At 34.0% G+C, this 20,087-nt stretch overlaps 3 protein-coding genes across 6 annotated transcripts; 1 reads left to right on the forward strand and 2 right to left on the reverse strand.

Annotated features, from left to right (window-relative positions):
• On the reverse strand, positions 1–8,544 carry LOC106176893 (uncharacterized). 3 transcript variants are annotated; one of them, XM_087004899.1, is made up of 15 exons: positions 8,358–8,544; positions 7,655–7,827; positions 7,235–7,323; positions 6,263–6,751; positions 4,809–4,994; positions 4,348–4,430; positions 3,892–4,030; positions 3,498–3,560; positions 2,726–2,923; positions 2,368–2,514; positions 1,988–2,059; positions 1,711–1,836; positions 1,316–1,556; positions 1,085–1,131; positions 1–896 (listed from the first exon to the last, which is right to left on the reverse strand). In XM_087004899.1, exons 2-15 carry the CDS (start codon positions 7,797–7,799, stop codon positions 822–824), a joined length of 2,100 nt encoding a protein of 699 aa, XP_086861025.1. In that variant the 5' UTR covers positions 7,800–7,827; positions 8,358–8,544; the 3' UTR covers positions 1–821. The 3 variants fall into 3 exon arrangements, with proteins under 3 accessions (XP_086861025.1, XP_013414924.2, XP_013414925.2); XM_013559470.2 differs by having other exon boundaries at positions 3,498–3,563; XM_013559471.2 differs by lacking the exon at positions 8,358–8,544 and adding an exon at positions 8,001–8,215 and having other exon boundaries at positions 3,498–3,563.
• A 761-nt stretch (positions 8,545–9,305) lies between these two features.
• Positions 9,306–15,479, reverse strand: LOC106176827 (dynactin subunit 4). Of its 2 annotated transcripts, none has more exons than XM_013559364.2 (14): positions 15,312–15,479; positions 14,938–15,008; positions 14,435–14,613; positions 13,937–13,980; positions 13,629–13,730; positions 13,374–13,438; positions 13,013–13,125; positions 12,624–12,733; positions 12,220–12,293; positions 11,983–12,037; positions 11,735–11,836; positions 10,945–11,042; positions 10,297–10,375; positions 9,306–10,130 (listed from the first exon to the last, which is right to left on the reverse strand). In XM_013559364.2, exons 1-14 carry the CDS (start codon positions 15,438–15,440, stop codon positions 10,005–10,007), a joined length of 1,347 nt encoding a protein of 448 aa, XP_013414818.2. In that variant the 5' UTR covers positions 15,441–15,479; the 3' UTR covers positions 9,306–10,004. The 2 variants fall into 2 exon arrangements, with proteins under 2 accessions (XP_013414818.2, XP_013414819.2); XM_013559365.2 differs by lacking the exon at positions 15,312–15,479 and adding an exon at positions 15,102–15,224.
• A 55-nt stretch (positions 15,480–15,534) lies between these two features.
• On the forward strand, positions 15,535–19,822 carry LOC106176914 (bolA-like protein DDB_G0274169). Its single transcript, XM_013559501.2, has 7 exons — positions 15,535–15,680; positions 16,791–16,894; positions 17,739–17,789; positions 17,994–18,045; positions 18,284–18,348; positions 18,653–18,721; positions 18,949–19,822. Exons 1-7 carry the CDS (start codon positions 15,671–15,673, stop codon positions 19,027–19,029), a joined length of 432 nt encoding a protein of 143 aa, XP_013414955.1. The 5' UTR covers positions 15,535–15,670; the 3' UTR covers positions 19,030–19,822.
• Positions 19,823–20,087: the final 265 nt, after the last annotated feature.

Here is a 20,087-nt window from a genome sequence, read left to right on the forward strand (position 1 = left end):
TAAATGGATAGTTTTATTACATCTTCATAATGTTGAGTACCAAAGATAAACCAAAATGTGTGCTTATTTAAAAAGTGAAACTTAAAATAACTTAGTGTGCCAATTGAATTAAACTTTGTTTTCACCTAATTATATCCCATACAATTTAATCGCAACTCTATGACAAATCTTTTTGAAGGCAATTTCACTGATGTTATATCTTGAATAAAAAGTTGGCACATGTACTCACCTGCCACTTTGTTTGTACCATGGCATTAAAAGTTGGACTAATCAACTGGACAGCAAACATATGTTCTATGAATTCTTTTAGACTAATGAACTTCATTAAAATTGTTTCAAAATCCTTCTGTGAAAACTTTACATTACAACAAATTCATATTACAAATTTCCATTTCTTTTAAGTATAGTTTTCTTAACTTCCTCAAAGCAAGGTTTGAAAGATTACTATATATGTCCGTCTTCCTAAAATAATAAGACATACCTTTATCACTGAAATTGTGAGTGCACCTTTGATAAGAAAATGTTAATATGATCCTTGAATTTTCCAACAGATTGTTTATATCAAAAACCATTTTACAAATTTAAAGCTAGCAGATTTTCAAAGGTTTCCTTAAAAAAAAAGAGCCTTACTGTAATATTCACAGTTTAAAAAGTATTCCTAAATAAATACAATGGGTAACATAAATGTAACATTAATGATTTCAATATTTGTGATGGTCCTATACACAATTCTAGTTGAAAAGACACAGCTAGTCTATATAAAGTACATCCCATATACAAGGAATTATCTTCACTCTGAAGAAATCCACCTTCAATCCAGGTTATTCCTCAATGAATGGAGAACTATCTTCAAATACCTCATCCATCACATCCTCTCCTCGTGGCTGTAGACGACGCTAAAATAGGGAAATAAAATGTGACATTACTGTGTTATCATGAATTTTGTTGAAAGCAGCAACAAAAAATGGGGCGCATTTGATTACACCAGTCAGTGTTTAATGATAGATCCTCAAAGTTAAGATCCCTATCAAATTACAAATAAGTAACGATTACAAGTCCTGAATTAACTTTAGGACTACTGTACCTGAGGAATTGATGCTGGGATTTGACTGCAACTGCTGCTTCTGTAACCTAGAAAAAAGATTAAACATATGTACAACCATGGGCTGAGGCTTGGATAACTTTTGATTTAACTGAAAAACATATTGTTAATTTCAAACATCAATAAATGGTAGGAAATTGTATGCAGCTGCTTCCTAATCTGCGCTTAATGTAATCTTGTATGTATTTTACTAAGCCAAATTAGACATTGTACCTGAACCATGATAGCTTCTAGTGGAGCCACAAACTTCACACACAGTGCGTGAGGAGGCGTTGAGATATGTGCAGCTCTGGCAAGGCCACTTATTCTGTGATGCTGCTGACCCTGTGCTGACACTGCGTCCACCAGCCATTAAGGGCCCAGACTGCTGGATATTCTGCATGTCACGAATCTGGCGCTCCAGTAATCGGACCTGATCTCTTTTCAAAGTAACTTCCTCTTCCAAGTCTTCAACCTGAGAGAACATGTGTTACATTTTATTGAATATTATTAAATTAAGAAGTATTGGTCATAAATATGTTGTGCTACACTAAAAGTTGAACACTTCTCTTGATGTTCAACTAAATTCCCCTTATGATGTCATGATTTTCTAATATCATTTGACTTACCTTCTGATCTCTATTTGTCAATTGCTCTTTCAAGCGATCACTTGCTTCTTCTAAAGAAATTTTCTCGGCTTGAATCCTTTCTCTGTCTCGTCTCTCTTGCTCAAAGTCTTCCCTGAACATGGCAACCTGTAAGGAAAAAATGAATCTATTATCAGTCATACTTCCCAATTGTTCCTATCAATATGAGCATGGTCTTAATTTTCCCTTTTTAATAATGAGTATAACATTTTTAAGAATGCCATTATGTCATTTCTTTAAAAAAAACATGCACACTAACCTGCTGTAGAAGTGCTGTGATTTCATTTCTCATAGACTCAACATCAGAGCTGCTGGCAGACCCAGTTTGAATCTGTGGGAAGTTGATTATGAAACACTAGGTATGTGCAGATAATGTCAATCTAGCTATTTTTTTCAATCATCTATTTGAGGTTTGTATGAGTACAATCTCCTCCATGGGTCTTAACAAATATATCTCTTTAACCAAATTCAGATAATGATCACCCAAAAGTGAACCATCCTACAACATAGTATTTTCATGTACAAAGTTCAAAATACAACTATTTCTTTAACAGAACCAGTCTCTTAGAGTGATAGTCAACACAAGTCTTGAAAATTTTGAGAAAAAAATAAAAAGACAAATAGACAGAGATATCTAACCTTGTTCCTCCTTGCGAGTCCATCCCAAGGTTTACCCTCTCTCCCAGTTTGCTGAACACCACTACCAATGACACGCAGTTGTTCTTCAAGAGTTTGTCTCTTCTGTCTTTCTAAGTGCAATAACTGCAACGCTTCCTCCTTTGCAGTCTTGATGAAGAATAAAAAATGCATGTTTAAAGACATACAATCAAATTACAGCTAATGCAAAAACTATTCAGTCCATATTTTAGTTGATGATTACAATACAAATGTGTAAAGCCTGGGTTCACTTTCCTATTGTCAACTTTAATTCCACCTTATATGTGTTATATAAAACAAAAAATTCAAACGATTCAAGCTCTTCAAAATCTACCCTCACCTCCTCAATTTCTGTTCTCTTTTTTGCAGACAAAAGTAAAGAATCAATGTCTCTCTGCCTCTTGCCCTCCATGCTGACATGTGCAGCCAGTTGTTGTTGGGCTTCATTCAACTGTTGTCCTAGCTGCAGCACCTCTTGTTGGTATTCTTGCTGTAGTTTTCCATAGTCTGCTGACCATTTGTGGTTTACTTCAAGCAACTGCAGAAAAGGAATAAGGGAAATCCCTTAAACATGCTGTTGTAACTGTATTACATGAGTAATAATATCCCTAACAAGAAATGAAATACTGACTGGTGAATGACCTGCTTAAGCCCCCTTTACACTGGATGGTGTCCTTTCTGAATTCTATAGTATGGCCCCATTTGAGAGTTAAAAAAATAATACTTTACGTGCAGATTACTGGCGAATCATTGAGCATTCATTCTGCAATCAAAGGGGTGCTTGTGCCTCCTTTCTTCGACCACAGCAATGCCAGTTTCATGGTCACACAAAAAGGGATGCAGAAAGGATACTGCCCAGTATAAGGTTTTAGTTATCAACTAAAAGTTGTTGACTTAATTAATAAAATTTCGTCACATTTATAAGTATTGTATGAATATGCATATTCTTATTTTTCCAGCAAGTTTTCAGTTCTGATTTTCCCCCTGCAAGCGGAATGTTGTTACCCACTATTACTATTGCCATGCTTAACTGCCAAAATTAATCAGCTCTTAATTATTTTCCCCTCTTCTACCCCATGAAAAGAACAACAGAATTTGATTTGTAAGTTTACCTCATTTCTCTGGCTGACAATTTTTGCAAGTCGTCGCTCCAATGCTTGCACCTCTGTATGAGACTGCTACAAAAAATGATAAAGATGATGATAATAAATTAATGTTAAAATAGATAACACAGTCTTGGTTCATTGTTTTTAGCTTATCAATGAGGACATATTTGAAAATGTTTTAACATAACAATTCCATGAAAACTATCTGTACTCCCACTGACAGCTCAATGTGCTAATACTTAAACTGAGCAATCTAAAGGAAGCATTGCTGTTTGAGTGATGCAGCATCATGATATTCTACCAGTCAAACTCTCGTACAGTGAGAAGAAATGCCAAAATCCAGTTCATGAAGACCACTTGACTTAGCTTCACATATGGTTTTAACTTAACTTAATCTTACCCTTTGAGCTTGTTCCTCTTCAGATTCTCCTTGCTTGGTAACCGTAACCCAATCATCAGATGCCAGTGAACTTGTAGACCGTGCATGCCGTTCTTGCTGAAGTTTGATAACTGTCTGCTTCAGTTTACCATTCTCTTGCCTTTAAGACAGAGTCAGAAATGAGCAGTTGTTCAGTCAAATATTTCTAAAGACAAAGTTATTTGCATTTAAATTAGTGGACTCTACATCTATTTTCAGATTTATGCAGTATATGTGTAACACATTAATTATCATTTATCTTGAATAAATCTTGTGGAACTGTTTTTTTTGTCTTCCTTTTGTAGCAGCTGAAACTCAAAAATTTTTTCTATCTTGAATCAAACAAAATTTTGATCAAGCTTAAAAAACTCATCTCACTCAATTATCAGTTCATAAATTCTATCACAACCTGCATCAACCATAGTTTATATCACTAACCTCAATTCGTTTATGGTCCTATCCCTTTCAGGTATCCTATTTTTCAAGTCACTGTTTTCAGCAGATAGTGCCGATACAAGGCTCTGAGATAAAGACAAAGAAGTATTGTTCACTAACTGAAATGCAACTAAATGTTAATCATTAGCGTATGTTGGTATAGCAAGCAAATGTATTCACACTGATAATTCTGATTTGTTTAAAACTGATTAGATAAAACTTGGTCTGCAAAGGAATTGGATAATCTTTTTTTTTTTGGACTAGATTTATATTACCTAATTATACATTATAACCGAATACAAGGCATTCTTACTCTTGTGTGTATAACCTCCTCAAGAAAAATAAAACTTGGTTGAGAAAATCTGAAAATTTCAAATTCCACATATTAATATAACACGTCACATTTAAACCGACTTCTCAAACATATGTATTTTGCAATTTAACTTAGGCAATCATTTTCTCACCTTGTACTGTTTGTTCTCTTTTTCTACTTTAACCATGTGAAGGGAGATCCTGGCAAGGTCCATGGCAACACTTGTTTCATCTCCATTTCCAGTAAATTTGTGGAGAACTGTGGCAACTTGAGGCACATGCATTGATACCTCAATGCTTTCTGGTAAGGACAATGTCCTTCCAGACTGGTGCAGAGACTGAAATATAAAATGATTTTCACTATAAAGATTAATAACATAACAAAGTATCAGATACATATATGCAAGTCAATCAAAGTTACAATTTGGATAAACTTTTGCTGCAAACAAAAGAAAAGAGACTACAAATAACATTAAGTAACAAATGAGTAATGACAATTTTCAAAGAAGTATTCATCATTATTATTATCATTCACAGCATAAAGTGTTCCACTGTTGGACAAAGACCTCAGCATGCTTCTTCCAGTGTATTCTGTCTTGGGCTTCACACTTCCAGTTTTTTTTTTTTTCCAGTAATCATAGAATTTGTCCATCTCTTACGAGGCTTCTCTTGTTTCCTATGTCCATATCTTGGTGTACATTCTGTCAGCTTTATTGTCCATCTGTCATCTTTGATGTCCTGCCCATCTCTATTTCATTTCTTTCATTGCAAGTAGCACATCCTTCACTTTGGTCTGTTCTCTTATTTAGTTTATGGTCATCCTCTCTCTTACCCTGATGTTTCTCTGTGCTACTTGTAGCTTTTGTTCCATGGATGCATTCATTGTCCACGTCTCTCAACCATAGATGACATCTGGCAAAACACATGCATTGAACACTATCCTTTTCAGGCAGGTAGGGAGGTTGCTCTTGAACATGTCTGGTGCTTTGTAAATGCTTCCCATCTTGCATTTATTCTTCTTTGGACTTCTTTCTCCAGTGTTCTGTTGCCGAGGCTGAATCTTTGCCTAAGATAAACATACTCTTCTACTGCTTCTATCTCCTTGTTGTTGACCTTTATTGTACAAGGGATGGTTAGTGGTCCAAATATTATTTTTGTCATACTTGTGTTCATTTTTAAACCACATCTGAGGCTTTCATCTGCTAGGGCCTGTAGTGTTGTCTGAAGATTGTTTGGACCATCTGCTACCACTATGATATCATCTGCAAACCTGAGGTGGTTGAGGCGCAGTTCTTATTAGAATCACTAAAAAACCAAGGGACTGAGGATGGATACATTGAGATTCTCAAAGATATGTATATATATATACTGGTAGCTCTGTAACAGTGAAACTACACACACTGTCAAAGGAAATCAAGATCAAAGGGTGTTCATCAAGGAGATACAAATAACAATATCTCCTTAACTGTTCACAGCAGCACTGGAAAGAATATTAAAGTGGATAGATTGGCATGACAAAGGCATAAACATAGATGGTACGAGGCTTTGATTATCATTATCATACAGTCACTTTTTTTTGTGTGCAAGAGTATGTTGCAAACCATACCTGTGCCAGCTGCAATCGATCAAATGACCCTGGCATTTGGTCATTTCCTTGAATTTCAGCCCCGCCTTGAGCTGCTAGCTGGTCACTTGACTGTCCACTACTGCCAGGCTGGCTAGGTGTGTGTAGTTCACCACTGGAGATACTCAGACCACTGGACATGGAGGGAAGGATAAATCCAAGATGTTCTGCAGAATGGTCACCCGAACTTTTCTTTTTTTCATTTTCTAGTTCAGCTTCTGTGAGAGAGTCAGAGTCCTCTTCAACTTCTTCAGAGAGTTTCTTAAGCTGACTTCTAGGCTTCAGTTTGGCTGGATGGCCGTTAGGCTGACTGGTACCAGATGGCTGGGAAATGACAGAACCACTTGCTGAGGAGGAGGCAGTGGCTGTACCTGCTGGCTCTTTCTCCTGTTGTACTGTATGACCACTGTGGCCTGAACCTGAAGGATCACTGCCACACTGAGCATCTGCTGATGAACTCTGGGATCTAGCCTATAAAACATTTATTAACATTTATCATCACCTTACTGATGTGTGACAATCACTGTTGAATAAGTAAATCTTGAAATGCAGTTACAAACTACTGAAATAAAAATATTTAGATAAAAAATTTGATATTTTCGCTCCATATCCTAGGTACATTTTAATTCATTTGCTCACTCAAAACATTGTATCCAAATGCTCTTTCCAGATCAATTTTTTTTTTTTTGTCCTGTCATACATATTCTTACCCACCTTATGCCATTAAAGCATCTACAGTACTGTATGCTACCTATAGATCCCATTATTTAAAAACTACGGTGCAAGAGTTTAAATATCATTATATTTATGTGGATAAATTTAATATCAATCATAATAAAAAACATTATTTTGATAGAAAAAATACATACATGTATATGTACATTTTGATTTAACTTAACTTTAGAGAACAGAGTGAGTATGTGCATTTTATTTCATCTAGAACATTACTAGTACCTTCTGATAAGCTTTATCAACTTCTGTGATAGGTCCATACTTCTTTTTGTATGCTTTTAATTCATTCTTGGCATCTTGATGCAGTTGACCTGATTAAGTTTTATTTTTAAATGGACAAAAGTATTACAATTTATTGTGTAAATATTTCAATTACAGGGAAAAGTACAAAAATTTAGACTTAATCTAAAACAATGTCCGCTTCTCATAATTATGAGACACATAAAACAGATGTTAAAATGTTCAAGCAAAATACATTTCACTATTATACCGTATATTCAACTGTACACATGAGTATTAAATGACCATGCCACATTTCTCTTTGTGTACAGGCATTATTGAATACAATAAGTTGTTGACAATACTTGATATAAAATAAATAAACAGAAATGTAATAAAAGTGACAAGAGAAAATATCCATACCTAGAGTCTCATAACCTTTCAGTTTTGCTCTCAAAACCTGATTTTCTGCAACTTGTTTGTCGTATCTGTTTTTCAACTTTTCATAATTGTTCATGTCGGTCTCCACTTCTTTGCCTAATATGTTTTCTCTGGGTTTTGATGCCATAATGCCGCTGTTGTAGCCTTAGACGTTCCTGGAAATTTTGATAAAGCAAATCTCAAATATGCTTATAAAACAGATAGCATTTTCATTTCCGTTGAAAATTTCGTGTCTTCTATAGAAACATTTTATCTATATGAAAGACCCGTCAGCCATATGCCGGAATATTGAATTATCCGACGTATTCAAATGGATACATTAACGTACCTTTATTTATGATACTGTCATTTGCCATTTGTAAAGATAAAAACCAGGATTCCCCACGGCACATACATGTGTATTTTCTAATTTGTCTATTTGTATTTGCGTCGAAAATTTGTGGCCAATTCCTTGAAACGTGATAAGTTACATATACATGTTTCCATTACTGAGCACCATAAAAAGAATACTAGTCACTGAAAACTATTTGTTAGTAATCGGTAATTCCCCAACTCTCGTAACCGTAAACAAAGTGCGTCGTTTGGTCGGGTCAAATTGAAAGATTGTCAGTATCTAAAACGTCCGATCTAAATGCAGTTCTTTATTTATGCGTTACATGCAATCAATCTTTATATATTCACCTACCCCATTTAAGTTTCTTGGAGACCCCGTTTAAAGGACATCAGCGATATTTCCTCGTGCGTCACGACTGAACAGATCGGGATATGAACCAGCCATTTTCTCTTTCAAATTAGCGAAAACGAGGCAAGGGAATTTCCCTCTTTAATTTCCAACACACCTCCCACCTCGCTTAATTGCACATCGCAATAGCCTCTTTATTCTTATTTCTACCTTGAGCCTGTTCTAATATATTAAAAATAGTGGTTTCAAATTTTTATATTTCATCAGACTGGTAACAACATTTAAAGGGATAATAACTCTTCGTTTTGGCCAAAAAATGAATTTTCCTGGAGTAAACAACAATTTTCCCATACTTACCAATGGTTAATGAATAAATTTTTACATTCAAAGTTAGTCCCTAGCTTTTTTCTAAAAAGTTTTTTTTTTGTTAAAATCTCTTAAGAGATTATAGCAGAGTATATATAGCCATCAATGGAGGTCACGTGGTCTGAAGACAAGCTCAGATATCAGAATAAATAGCTATAACTGCTGTTTTTGTGATAAAACAGAATATATAATATTTCTTTGAATTGTTCACAATGTTTTTATTGTGAAATATAGATCTCATACAAAGAGTTATTATCCCTTTAAATATGCCCATACAATGAGCGTAGAGCATTCTACATTTGTATATCCGCGAACTTGAGATCTGATAATACATGATATTGACAGTTGAAATAATCCACACACAAGATGGCATCATTGCCAAAATTTCAATTTTTGAATTTTAAACACATCAATCAATATCACCTTTCTGCAAAACAGCATGTCAAAATGGACCAGTCTATATATATATATATATATATATATATATATATATATATATATATATATATATATATATATATATATATATATATATAGACTGTATAAATGCCAAAGAGACCCTGTACAAACAACAACAAAAGGTAATTTTTTGACAAATATGTTTTTCTTTATTACATTTATATGAAAAGCTGGCTGTCCTATAAAGACTGACAAGTCACAATCATTTAAATTTTACTAAGTCAGTGACGACTGAAATATGCACTTTATAGTAATACCACTTGAGCTTTCTATAAAAACCACCAGAAACAATTGCCGTACCATGCTGAGGTAACACATCTTATATATGTATACTAAAATTATCAAATATTCCATCCTAAAAGCACGTAATAAGGACAAGTCTATATTTTAATGAAGAATGTTGTGCATAACACTTAACAGGACTTGCAACAATTTATGTAGCATGGTTCTTCCAACAAATAAGTTGTTTTTATGAAAATCACCTGCAATATTTTTCATTAAACTCCCCAACACAATTTTCATATAAAGACACACAAATGTTTTGTAACTGTCTTTCTTTCAACCAATAAAAGTTCTACATACATTTTCATATAGAAACAGATACTAACTTTGGAACATGATAGGAAAGACACAGAGACCATAACACCTATTTAAATATTCAGAGATGTGGCTGAATCATGGTAAAATTCCCTGAAACCAGGAAATTCCCTCAGTAATCATATCCATGATATTTAGTTAAATAAATTAATTCATAAATGCATCAAATGCAATGCAGTAAAGACAACTTAAAGCAAAGCTGTTTGTGAATAAACCAAGAATGCTCAACTAAGCACTAACTGGTCCAAAATTGAGAAAAACTTGGTGTTCTAAGGATGCTATTTGTGGTTCTTTCTTTTCTGCCTGGAGAGCTCCAGTCATGTTCTTGTAGTCGTACTTCATTAGAAGAGAAACCTGCAAAAACAAAAGAAGTTTGCCATAATTGGGAAATATTTACACCTCATAAACATCTGTGAAAACTTTTGCCGTAATACCCTTAATATCAATAAGATACAATAAACAATAATATTCTCTCATACAATAATTGCCTCTAAAATATTCTTAAAAAAAAACAACTCACTTTGACATCTCCAACAGCTTTTTGTGGTATCACCTTCACAGTGAACCTGATCTTGTTAGCCTTCCGCCATACAACCACACTGAAAAGACATCAAAGTAGTCAGTTAATTTTTTAAATTTTTACAATACAGTGTGGGTATAATCTAGTGCTCTCCATACATATATATATATATATATATATATATATATATATATATATATATATATATATATATATATATATATATATATAACATGTGCCTGACATAAGACAAATTGTTAATATTTAATCCCAAATGTCTCAAGGGCAAGAACAATGATAATCTTATGGAGTGTTCCCATAAGCCCAATGAACTAACTGGATTGATCTAACTCTGCAGGGATTCGCACTAAATTGCATTCAGTGTAAGCGTCTTGAATGTCTGGCTGCTACTCAAGCTGCTAGGGGGTAATTAACAATAGTCATAATTAACGATAGTAATTAGAACGATCCAGCATCTATGATTGGTTAATGGGAACAAAGTCTTATTTTCATTTATCAAATTCAAAAATGTCTGTGCAATTAAAATCCAGACTTGATTCCTTTAAGATTTTATGTTACTTGTTCAATCTTTCTTCTATTATGAATCCTTTTTCATTTTCTCAGTAAAAAATATTTTCAAAAGCTTACTTAGGGTCATCCTGGAAGTCTTGCTGATCAGTTCCTTCACCATATTCAGCAGCATCATCCCTAGCTGCTAGAGCTAGTTCAGCTTCAGGGAGGACAATCTAAAAAAAAAAAATGAAGTTCTTAGAAGTGTTACTTTGTTTACTAACTTCTCGTAAATCCAGGTTCTTATATATTTTTTTAACTTCATTAATAATTAGTAGATAAACTGCAAGTCATAGTAAAATCATTAAAATAATGTATAAAGTATCCTTCTGTACTAAGTGAGGTAACACTTTCACTTAAAGGCACTCAGCACGGGATTTACCAGCCAAAATGAATTTTCCCTGGAGAGAAGCCATTTTCTTCCACTCACAAATCATTACTCAAGCTGTCCCATGCACTTGGATTCAATGATTTTATCTATTTAATTCATTTATTCAACTTTTAAATGATTCCCTTCCCTGACCTTCACTGGGCATAGATTATTTTTTACTACATAAAACAAACAAGAAAATGGGGCCTGTGGCCAAGGGCCCTGTGTGGTGTATTACACAAACGTTACAAACTGTCATGGCCACCTGATAAGGCTAGGTAGATAATAACTACGCTAGGTACACTTCAGATAAACATTTATTGAACACTTCACATAAACATTTATTTAAGGGCTTTTATCATCTGTAAGGTCTGAATTAGTAAATATAATAAGCTCTTCAGGATAAGAAGATGACTGTTGGAAATTTTCATATGCAAGCAGAGTGCATTTAACATTTCAAAATGAACTTTTTACTTCCATTTTCAAGGCCATACATACTGTTGCAGTGTCTTCAGATTCTTCAGTTTTCTCCATGGGTAGAAGTGTGACTTTGGTAGGGTTTTCCACTGGGTTTATTAGTGTCAATATTATTTGACATTCCTGCAAGAACATCATTGGATATATACAATCAACTAAAATTATTAGGCATAGAGGTAAAGGTTAAGGAGTGCATAATATAACTGCCTTAATAACCAACTAGCATGAAAACATCCTAGGACATACACATTGCTGATTGCCATACTCACCTTTTGATACACCAACTTTGGTAGGGGCATCATCCTTATATCTGGAACATGTTGCCTAAAAATACAAAAAAATTTTCATGTACTTAGACTTTGTTTTTGTCAAAAAATACCCAAACTGGGAATTATCTTCTTACAGTGACGGTCAGGGAACCAATCCTTAATATGCACTGCTCTTAATATCTGACCTTATTCTACTAACTTTTAGAAAAAAATTCAATTAAAAATGACAATACTCACAATGCAACTAACTGTATCTTGAACTTAATGGAAGAAGGATTGAATTCTGGCTTGCTTAGATTGTGTTCACACTCCTGAAAAATAATGCAGGATAATTAATCATTGTTATCAAGTTGACAGTCAATAAAACAAAAAAATTCTTAATTTGAATAATTAACAACATTCTAATTCAAAAAATAAAATTTGTGAGCAACTCAGATGAGTGTTCATACAAACTTTTTTGCTTTTTTGATCAAAAGTTCTCAAGCTAAAATACTGCCTGATATTTTTTTGACATAATAGTTACATATTGCTGAATAAAACCAACTATTTTCCAATTCCATAGCTGAAATTATGGACTTATTACCTATTTTACAGTCAACAACCTAGCACATCTGTTGACTTACTACAACAAGGGCACTTACCCTGCACCTCTGTGATCTCCTGACTAGTAAATGCTTATGTCGTGGGTACAGATCACCACGAGCCATCGGTTGATATTCAGGGTTGGCCAGAGACTGACTAAGAGTACTCACTAAAAAGAAAGAACAATGTCTCCATTTCATTTCATAGTAATAACTCAATTCAAATGACATTACCTCTTATGAAGAATTATCTCCTTTAAAATTGATGCTCCCATTATTTTCAAAGAAAATTATGCCATGACAGATAGGGATCGAGTGCAATATGATTAATATTCAATATAACACTCTCCAACTTGAGCTCAACTCTTGAGCAATGAATGAATGAGAGACTCCTTTATTATATTCACATTTATTAAATACACATCTGTTTATAAGTTTATAACAGGTACCTTTTTCTAGCACCAACGGCTCTGTATAAATACTATCTGGAAGAGCTTCAACATCAGTCAAAGGTTCAGCAGCAGGGACTGTTAAGGTTTGGTTTTCCTCTCCTTCTTTCAGACTTAAAATTGAATAAAAATGCAGTGAATATTTTATATCAGTTTTGGGCAAAGACACAAACTGTATATCACACACAACAGTCATTTTTTAAATATAACATGCAACTGAGTCAGCATATATATGAATCTGAACCAACACTAATATGGTTTTGCAAATATATTCAGATGGCAAAGTTCACTCACTTAAGACTGGCCATTGACATAAGGCCTATGGTTTTGCAAATATATTCAGATGGCAAAGTTCACTCACTTAAGACTGGCCATTGACATAAGGCCTCTTCTTTTGGCAGCCACTGAAGTCAGTCCATATTTATCCTGCAATTAATAAAAAAGAATAAAAATTTTTAGCATGGAGCAAATATTTATATCCTATATGTGGCATCATCTTTTCCTTCTCACTTCTGGACTTATATTTCCGTCACTTTACAATCCACATGTTTGATACAATCATTTGATATACACTTTACACATTTGTTATATGAGTATGTGATGAATAGTGACATACAGAGAAATGGAAGTAACCCCTCCTCCTAGTGTATTTCTTCTTTTCCCTCTCCTGTTTTTCCCTCTGGGCAAGTTGACGATAATAATCTTGCAGAGTTGCAATCTATAAGATATCCAAATAATTTACTTTTAGCAAGAATTTCAACAAAAGATTTAATTCTGATCATATGCAATTGAACTCATGAAAGACAAACAAATGTAAATTAAAAATTTACAACAGCAATACATATAAAACACATGCTGGAAGGTTTCAGAAGTAGGTGACACTAATGAGCAAATTGATTTATTTTCAATGGAACTCATACACACCCTTTGAGCATTAGGATTTTCTTGGTCTTGCCATCCACCAGAGGCTGAAAGTACAAATTTAACTTGAAATGTTGTTTTTCATAAAATCATCAACATATAAAACCAAGCCGTAGGTTGTCTCTTGCATTAGAAAATTGACTAAAAGGTAAACATTCCTATTTGAAAAAGGAAAATATAAACATCTGTATAATATTATGCCAGATTCACCCTCAATTCATTTCAACATTTTAATTTGATTTAAATTCGCTTGTGTACTGAAAAAAATAATCCTAAAGTAAGTCTAGGTGAATGTAATTGTTTGTCAAAAAAGGCACTCTGTCTCTGACTGTTGTTCAAATCCATCATAATAATGTTCAAAGTAAGCACATTGTCCACAATGTCAGGCTACTGCCACTTATTCCACTGATCCACTTGTCAAAGCAAAATGCATACTGCAATACTATATGTGTCAACATAATCAAAGAGTGTTCCAAGTTAACAGCCAATTCTTCTACCTACCAACCAACTGATCTGCCATGCCTACATCCCTGGAAGTCCAGCGACAGAAACCACAGGCCAAGTAGTACACTTTCCTGGCTGTGACTTTGGAAGGGTCATCAGGGTCAGGGACAGCCTGGCTACTGGCTCTAGTTGACAGTGTATGCATACAGCTGGGGCAGTCAAAACAATTGGCACAGCTAAAAAAAATGAAAATTTTCATTCATTAGTACACACTTCAGCCATACATTAAAAACATCTGACTGTGAGTCAGAGTGAGTTCTATGTTTAACTACATGGGATGAACAGCATAAAGAAATGTGAAATTATGATTGAACATTCATGTTAATTCTCAAATAATAAGTTTTTGAGTCTTCACGGTTAAAAAAACAGTTTCACCATGCTTTCTGGCATGAAATGCTGCATGCATACATAGAATCAATATGAGGTTTAGTTTGGGGAAAATGTGAACATTAGTTTTAAATTTATACTTCTGTAATACAGTTCCATCCAGTGGCTCTTACCGATTTTTCTTTAACTTTGCTTCAGCTGATGGCATATTTTCTAGGCAATTGGGGCAGTAATGAGAATCAACCTGAAATAGAAAAGTTACAAAATATGATAATTACAAGAGTCATGTTTTTGAAAAAAGAATAAAAATCAGCAATATCTGAATGAAAATTCTCACTTTTAAAATACGTGATTAAATTACTGCATGGCCCACTTGTTTCTGTACACTGGCATGCTCTTGATATATAAGTTGCTATGTCTAATCAATGGCATTTAATCTCATCGTTTTAATTATAGAGAGGACATTTTAGAAGACTTCAAAAAGAGAGAATGTGTGAATCTACGCTAGTCTCGACGGTTATCAAATGTTCATTGCGTATGAACTTACCTCGTGCAAAACACAATCTCCACATCGCAACTTCAGACAATGTCTGCAAAAATAAAGTTTACAGAGAGGGGCTTTCGACCCACAAAAACACCGAAGCTTCACTCGTTCCACATCGATGAAGGAAGCCATCTTTTCTCTGCGGAAAAAAAACCGCACCCGAGTCTGTAAAGTATATGGTGATTGGCCAGTACATGAAACAGAGCCAATCAAATGTTTTGATGGAAAATGAATATCTGACCTTAAGCTGACCTTGAGATAGCTATTTTCACCAATATATGTCAGATTCAGCATGGATTGTTGACATGGTTGTGCACTAGGATTAAAACTATTTGTGACTAGTCTCTACTTCATCTGTTTTAATGAGTTTGGGTAAATAGTCTCTCTCTCTCTCTCTCTCTCTCTCTCTCATACAAATGCACACACCACAGAAAGCAGGTTAGATGCATATTGACTTTTTTGTAATAATTCACGGCAACACAGAATTGATCATAAAACGACGAAAACCATTGTTTTTCCTTGATTTCATTTTACTATTTATGCCTATATATATTGCACTGGCAATTCCTATTATTCCTATTACAGCCTATTAGTACGCTCTCCTGTCACCATGAATACATGTAGTACATGGTATGAAATTTTCAGGATTATGCCTGATTGCAGGATTTTCAATGTTGATTTTTATCATTTTATTTATTTTCTTTTTTTTTTTTCAAGTGGTCTAAATGCAATGAGAAATTGCAAGCTATTTTGGGGGGATTTTTAGTTTTTACAACTTGAACCCATGTGAACATGAAAACCACATAAAGCAGTGTTTTAAATAACCATGCTAGACTACCATATTGCCAAAATTAATTAAAAAAAGAAAACAAAACACTCTGGTTTGTTATTTTTAGCTGAATTTCATATACTGTCAGTATAGCCTTTATTACTGTATATGCGTCTTTTTATACTGCCTCTGTATTGTATACAGCACATCATGTACATGGTAATCTCAAATTGACTTACACGCCAGTCACTAGACAGCAGGATGCAATTGGCATGATATTGGCCCAAGATTGGGTGGGTTGGATGACCAACGTTGGCTCATTGGTTTGAATTCCAACCACCGCCTTCAAAACACTGAGCCAACATTGTTTGCCCAACCACTGCCTTCTTGCTTTCTGGGTCTTGAATCTGATTAATGCACTCTCAGTCTGTAATGATGACAGTACTACCTTATCTGCAGCATTTCAGTTTTGGCTCTTGTATCATCACTCTATTTATAATGGTTAAATACAGGCTATGTGCTTTTTCTACCTCTATCTGTCAGGTGACGACTGACTGTCATGCTTGTGCCACATTCCATTCAAATTTCTACGTAGTACTACATATCAATTATTATTATTATTATTATTATTATTATTATTATTATTTATTTTATTTTATTTTATTTTATTTTATTTTATTTTATTATTATTATTATTTTTTTTTTTTTTGCAGGTTTAAAACAACTTGTTACCTTAGGGCGAGTGCCTTGTGTGTGCAATCTGCAGGTGATTAGAAGATTATGCTCAGCTGGAATCTCACAGAGCTCAATGGAGCATGTAAGTGGAATCAACAGTGTGTCTTTGTGTTTTGGTGTAGGAGGGGGTGTACATGTATTTATGTAAAACATGTGAGACAGGCCTTATAACAAATTAGGCATTAACTAACACTGCCCACAGATCTTTTGGCACAAATGCCTGTATTACCAACAAAACCCACAAATTAACCAACGTACTGTACAATTATTTAGCACCAACAAAGTGATACCTAGCACAAACATCCATCTGCTCTGGTAGTGCTGGCTAATTTGTGGATTATGTGGTTAATATGGGTGTTAGTGCTAAAAGAAATGCGGGCAGTGTTAGTAAATGCCTAATCCGTTTATAAGATATCAAGAATATGTTACCACTGGCACTTAGCAATTTACTCTTGAAATTAGCAATAAATGAAAATGTATTAAAGTGTTAGAAATGCCTTTATTTCTTCTCTTGTCACCTAGGCAGTAGACCAAAGAATTAATAACCCAGCTTGGAATATATCAGCTCAAATTTTCAAAGCTTCAATATTGCATTTTTTTGGAGATAAACTCAATATTTTGTCTTAGTTTATTTTGCACAGAAATCTTTACACCTTATTCCCCCCCCCCCCCCCCCCAAAAAAAAAAAAAGAGATTTTAAAAAAGCAAAGTGTAACTTGTACTAGTAATAACTGCATGCTTAATTTGACTCAAGTTCTGGTTATCTTCAATTGCTTATAAGTGCATAATGGCACTGACTCCTAAGGCTAGAAAGATGCAGATTTCCCCCCTCTTTAAAATGTGTGGCTTTGGGCCAATGAGCCACTGCTTATTTCATACACTGCATTACAAATGTATTGTTACTTAAAATATTGACTTTATTTCAGGAAAAGCCAGTGGAGTCATTAATCAGGAAGAAGTTGGCTGAAGCTTTTGAGGTTAATATATATTTTAGTTATTGTTACACAAAATTGTTGCACAGAGTAATACTGATTTGAAAGTCCACAAGAGAGTTAAAGTATGCATAAAAAGAATTTGATAAATTGCTGAATGTAAAATATACTGTGTAACTAATCCCATTAAAGCCATTGATATTCATGGTATCTTGTTTCTGTTACAAAGTGCCTCTTTTTTCATTACAGCCAGTCCATTTTGAGATAATAAATGAGAGCTATATGCACAAGGTACCAAAAGGTAAGACTAAGAGTGTGTGGAATATCCATGTGCTTGTCAGTATTTAAAGAAAAAGATGTCCTTATTTTTTATTTATTTAATATGAGAATGTGTTTTATAAATTTTATTAGTTTAAATTGTTCATGTATTTTAAGTGTTGCACACCTGCTTCTTTGATAAACAAAACTGAATGCAATTTCCATTTTCTTTCTTTCTTTCTTTTTTTTTTTTTTTTTAATATAGATGTTTTGTCTTTTAGGATCAGAACTGCACTTCAGGATTTTGGTAGTGTCAGAAAAATTTGAAAATGTACCCATGATCAAGGTCAGCATTTATTTATTTTATAGCCTCTTAATTATTACAAAGCATGCTAACATACCCAAGGAACCAGAAATTCTTAATTATATCTCTGTCAGATAACAGTTTACAAATGCAATATATAAGACTTCTCTGAAGTTCAATTATACTTACAAGGGCGCAATAAGCTTGGTTTTCATACATGATTATGGGAGCTTGGTAACGCTTATTGTTATAGTCAACATTACTGAATGAATGAAGCGAAGTGTTTGTGGGAAGAATGGAAAAGTTCTTTGACAATGATACATAATTATGTTTTTTTATCCTGTAGAGACACCGGCTGATAAATGATGCCCTCAAAGAAGAACTCAGCACACACATTCATGCACTGGCTATAGTTGTGAGTGTTCTGATACTGAAGGAAATAAAATGGTTTAACCATGTATTCTAAAAAACAAAGAAAAAAGCACATATGTACTCTGTATGGTCAGGCCTCAGCATAAAAGCCATAAAATTTATTTATGAAAAGGACTAGAAAATACATGCTTCTCATTTAATGTATAAAGAAATTTTACAATTATATACATCTACTTATTTAAGTCAGTGTATCCATTTGCTTATATACAGGCAAAAGCTCCATCACAGTGGAAGAATCAGGATGTTGACATAGGTAAATCTCCCACCTGCCTGGGAGGTTTCGGGATTTGACCCTGTACAGTAAACGATTTTCACAGTGTCAACTACATATCCACCACTGGCTGATACTGAAATATGGATGTAAAAGATCCACACGGCGAAGGTGCCACTTGTGTACCCTCTACCAGGGCAACAGATTGATTTTTCACAAGATATTCACAAATGTCTTTAGATAAATAGACAGTCATTTCATTCTCTTTTTCAAGATTTCCCTATAATATCTGATACCCTGGTAGAGAGTACCACTTGTCTTGGATGTCACTGGTTCAGCAGCATATCTGGCTATCAGCTCAACTTTATTGGTTCTAGTGTAATCAGGAATGAAGACTGATCAGTGAAAATGATGATGATGATGTTTATTAATGAAGTCTGATCTGTCTTCAGTCTGTGGCCATTTTATGTATAATATGTCAATAAAGAAAATGAGAAATGTAATGTTCTGAAATATACATTCTTGGCTAAAATATAGAAAAAAAGAGGAATAAAGTATCTTGATATGTTATTGGTGACACCGATTTTTGTTTTTTAAAAAAAGGATGTTTTCTTATGAAATCAGTTGGTAGTACATAGTGCATGCCTTTACCTCTGGTAGAAGGATTTTTTTAAAGTAATGACAAACCCTTCATACTATCTTTTATTACTATGCTTTTTAACCAAGGATAAATATCTCCGGTGAACACATATTGAATTGATTGAATGAATGAATAATAAATGTTTATTATTTGATGATTTTTGTTCATTTGTTGTCTAAGGAAAAAAAGAAGACTCACAATAAAGAAAAAAATGGGTTATAGAATAGAGCAAACATTGTGTTTGTCATTATTTTGTACTGTAAGCAATGGCCTTAATAAAGCACTCATTGTGAAGGGAAATAATTTAATGTAAATTTCAATTAAAATGGTTGATAACTGTAACACTTGATGTGCAAAGAAAAAGGTGTAGATTACATCAAAGCTGGCAACAAAATTTTATTTAGCAGTCTGATTGGTTCAAGTTGGTTTGACTTTGCCCAGATGGTGCTGTCATTCCTCTCCTTATTGTGATTTGATGCATAAGCAGCATATTTTGTT

This window comes from Lingula anatina, chromosome 2 (assembly GCF_051362555.1).
Source record: "Lingula anatina isolate TDL-2025a chromosome 2, LinAna3.0, whole genome shotgun sequence".
Lineage (NCBI taxonomy): Eukaryota > Metazoa > Brachiopoda > Lingulata > Lingulida > Lingulidae > Lingula > Lingula anatina.